This window comes from Asterias rubens, chromosome 12, assembly GCF_902459465.1.
Source record: "Asterias rubens chromosome 12, eAstRub1.3, whole genome shotgun sequence".
In the NCBI taxonomy this organism is placed as follows: domain Eukaryota; kingdom Metazoa; phylum Echinodermata; class Asteroidea; order Forcipulatida; family Asteriidae; genus Asterias; species Asterias rubens.
In genome coordinates, this window is record NC_047073.1 from 1,404,768 (window position 1) to 1,408,561 (window position 3,794).

The 3,794-nt window shown below is 41.2% G+C and overlaps 1 protein-coding gene across 1 annotated transcript; it reads right to left on the reverse strand.

Moving 5' to 3' along the window:
• Positions 1 to 243: 243 nt before the first annotated feature.
• Positions 244 to 2,790, reverse strand: LOC117298052 (glycoprotein 3-alpha-L-fucosyltransferase A-like). Its single transcript, XM_033781280.1, has 2 exons — positions 2,775 to 2,790; positions 244 to 1,771 (listed from the first exon to the last, which is right to left on the reverse strand). Exons 1-2 carry the CDS (start codon positions 2,775 to 2,777, stop codon positions 344 to 346), a joined length of 1,431 nt encoding a protein of 476 aa, XP_033637171.1. The 5' UTR covers positions 2,778 to 2,790; the 3' UTR covers positions 244 to 343.
• Positions 2,791 to 3,794: the final 1,004 nt, after the last annotated feature.

The following is a 3,794-nucleotide window of genomic DNA, read 5'->3' on the forward strand; positions in this document are numbered from 1 at the left end:
GTTTAAAGACTTCCCTTGAAATATTATTCCATGAAGTGCTTTACTTTTTGAGAAAACATTAAAACAATTATCAATTCTCGATATCGAGAATAACGGATTTATTTTAAACACATGACATGACACGGCGAAAGTGCGCGGAAACAAGGGTGGGTTTTCCCGTTATTTTCTCCCGACTCCGATGACCGATTGAGCCTAAATTTTCACAGGTTTGTTATTTGATATATAAGGTATGGCGTATGCATACATGTTGAGATACAGCAAGTGAGAAGACTGGTCTCTGACAATTACCAATAGTGTCCACTGTCTTTAATAGAATGCATCTAAATGATTCTGCGTTTCACTACTATGTCCTAGGCTCCCAGTTTTCTAGGGGCACACCTTTTCCAACCATTGGTTTATGAATACAGCTGTGAAACATTTCTGTGTCCTTAACCTTCCGGAACGGTACCGGATCGTCGTTCATCAGCGGAACCATTCTACACATGAAATCACTAACGTTCAGTGGGGGGTAGACAAGTTCGATATGACCCTTGTTCCTCCAAGCAAAATATTCGTTGTACTTGTCATCGTTTTTGTCAAGGTATCGGATGTATTCAGCGAGTTTCTCCATCGATGCAAAGTCGGAGATGTGGATGAACGAGTTGGGTGGTGCCACGCGTTTGTACGCCTCCCTGCTTCCACCATAGACGATCGGTACGGTGCCCGCACGGAGTGAGTTGTCCCAGAACTTTTCCGTAATGTACTCGTCGCACTCGGTGTTTTCAAGTGCGAGATAAAACTTATACTTTCCTAAGGTTTTCATGCAAGGAGCGTTCATGTACGAAGGCTTTCCACTCAGAAACTCGCCACAGTGCAGAGTTCCACATTTACCATACATATCAATCGGTAAAAGTGTTTGCAGTTTTTTAGCGTACGCAAAACGAGGCCATGGTGCGTCACCGCAGCTGCTAGACATCCACGCTACCAGTCCCGATTTACCCTCTGACCAATTACGCATCTCGGTATTCATCGGCTTATTCGGGACGTATCGGCTGTACGGATGCGGCACTTCGGATTCCGAGTGGTACGTCATTGAATACTGAAACATGATTTCTGTAAAGTCCTTGTTCAGCCAATGGTGGTATCGATCGGCAGACTCGATGGCGAAGAGGAACCACTTGGTTTTGTCCGTCAATGCCGTCAAAGCACCTTTCTGGAGTCTGGGTGCATTTGGCAACTTATCTAGATTAACAATAATACCATCGCATTCCTCCAGTAAGTCATGTCTGAGTGTTGCGATAACTTCAACCTCACATTGTTGTTCCGGACACTGTAGGCGAAACGTAATAGGTGTCTTTGAAGGGTTGTGTTTTTTAGCGCGGTTGAATCGGTCATCGAGATCGCCAAACTCTCGCCAATGTCTGAACCCTGGGCTCGGTTTAAAGATGGCGATTCTTTTCTCGCAGGTCGTGGGTTTCACTGGAACTGTTTCTTTCGTTGAAAGAGTTTCTTTCACTGTAACAGTTCTTTTTGGTGGGACCGTTTTCCCTGATGGTTCTTTGGTGAGTTCTTTTGGTTTCTCTGCTTTTTGCGATGCATTTGTCTGATACATTAATGAACTGGCAGGATTCTTGAGAACATCATTTGGTAAAGATTCTTGACGGCTAATGCGAGGGCCTTTGGCTTTATTTAATGTTGGGGTTGTGTAGAGTAACCAAAAACTGCAGACAAGAAGTGGTGCCGCTAGCAGTAACCCCACAAAGATTTTTCGGCGATTCCTGACAGAGATGCACTGAAAACATAAAAATAAATCAAGCTTTCAAACACAATACCACATTACAATACAATAACACTTTATTGTCCCTGTATTGTAAATTCCTATGGCCTTTTTTGCTTACATAAAAACACACCAAGAAGGGGGAAATGAAAAAGGGAAAACTTGTGTATACTGTCAATGTTATCTCTTATATATATATATTTTTTTTTCTGATAATGAAACCACGAATGCTCATTATTTTCTTATTGTTATTTTATTTTTATTGCTCTTCTTTAATACAATAAATTACACACACGAAACAGTAAGACGTAAAATGGAGAAGTTTTGACGGAGAGGAAAATGAGAATGTTCCTATATTAACCAAAAGGATCATTCTACAAATCAATCAATCGATCAGTTTATTTACGCAGTATCAACATCACAATCGAAACCAAATCAAAAGAAATGTGAATTGGAAGTTAAGAGATAAATATGTTTGCTGAAAATATTTCATGTGGAAGGACCCATGAAGAAGCAAAGCTTGTAAGGTTATGGGTTCTTGAGCAAGCGTGTGTATTGAGCCGATAACTATTTTGATGTATTGTGGGCTAGATCCCACTCCATGTAGGAAAAGTACCCCTGAAAGGACAAATGTATTCAAGAAGGCCCAGTGCACAAGCTGCTAACAATGAAAGTAGTTATCTAGACCATGGTGGAAGGACCTCCGTGTCCAGACAAACGAACAATTGATAAAAACGAACCAACCTTTTTCAAAGACAACTTATCTCAAAAAAGTTAAAACAGGCAAATTCCACGTGAACATGTTATTTAAAATACGCTTTAGTGCCCAGTGAAAATGAATGTGGCTCTTCCGCTCCGACCAAAACACCAGAATGAGGGTTGAGAAGATGGGATGGACGGGACTCGGGGGGGGGGGGGGTATGAATGACTCATTCAAACCCCCCCCCCCCCCCCCCCCCCCCCCGAGTGGATAGTGGATCTTTCCCGTAGAACCACTTACCTTCCTACAGTGACGTACCATTTTGTTGTTCCTTTTTGCCACAGATCAATATGTAGTCATCAGAAAGTCATGTAACCTAAGAAATAAAAAATACGACGATAAATATTGACTCTTTTTTTAAACGGGTAATATTTTTTCTAAGTAGGCCTATACTAGATCGTATGCCTTAAAAGTGCTTCACAGAAATAGGCCTACATCGCGCAACGAGGCAAGTCATTATTTTGTCATGTCCTAAGACTTACCATGCGGGGTCTATTTTGCGATGAGCCAAGATTGATTTTAGCTGTATGTATCAATCTCATTGCTAATCAAAGTGAGATGTAGTAATTTAACAAAACGGCTCAGATTCAACGAAGAGCAGACATTGATATGTTCAACTCAAAAAACCTACCTGATGAAGAAGGGGACGCAGAGGAGATCAAACAAAGTGTAAAGATGACGGCAGCGCAAAGATGATCGAATACACGGTGTAAACATCAGCAAAACAGTGCATCTATTTATATTGTCACTTATTGAGTCAAGTATCCTTATCCACTGTACAGCCACGAATACACCTTTAATAAAACTGTTCATCCAAGCGCAGAATGCTTCTGTTGCTTCAAGGCTTCTACACTATTGTGTTCTGACTGCTTCAGAAAACACACCCATCTTGCACTGGAGTAGACGTTGGGTGAAAAATTATGAATTTGGTATGGAATTACGGAACCGCATTGGCGCATTGCGATGCGGCCACACGAATAAAACAAACAAACGATTTTATTAACGTGGCAACCAACGTTTGGAATAATGTCACCAAGCTGATCTGCATATTAACCAAGCAGATGCAAAAGCGATCAGACCATACTGATCGAAATGTCGAGTTGAATTCATGCTGTTCTTTTCAGAACCACCCCAACTCATTTAGAGATTATTATTACACGGTATTACCGCAACCTTGCTTTAAATACATCCTGATTACTAACTATAATGTGAAGGCTATAGATCCAGGATTTGTATGAGGCCGGTAGATTGATGGTAATGAGATGGTCACAATGAATA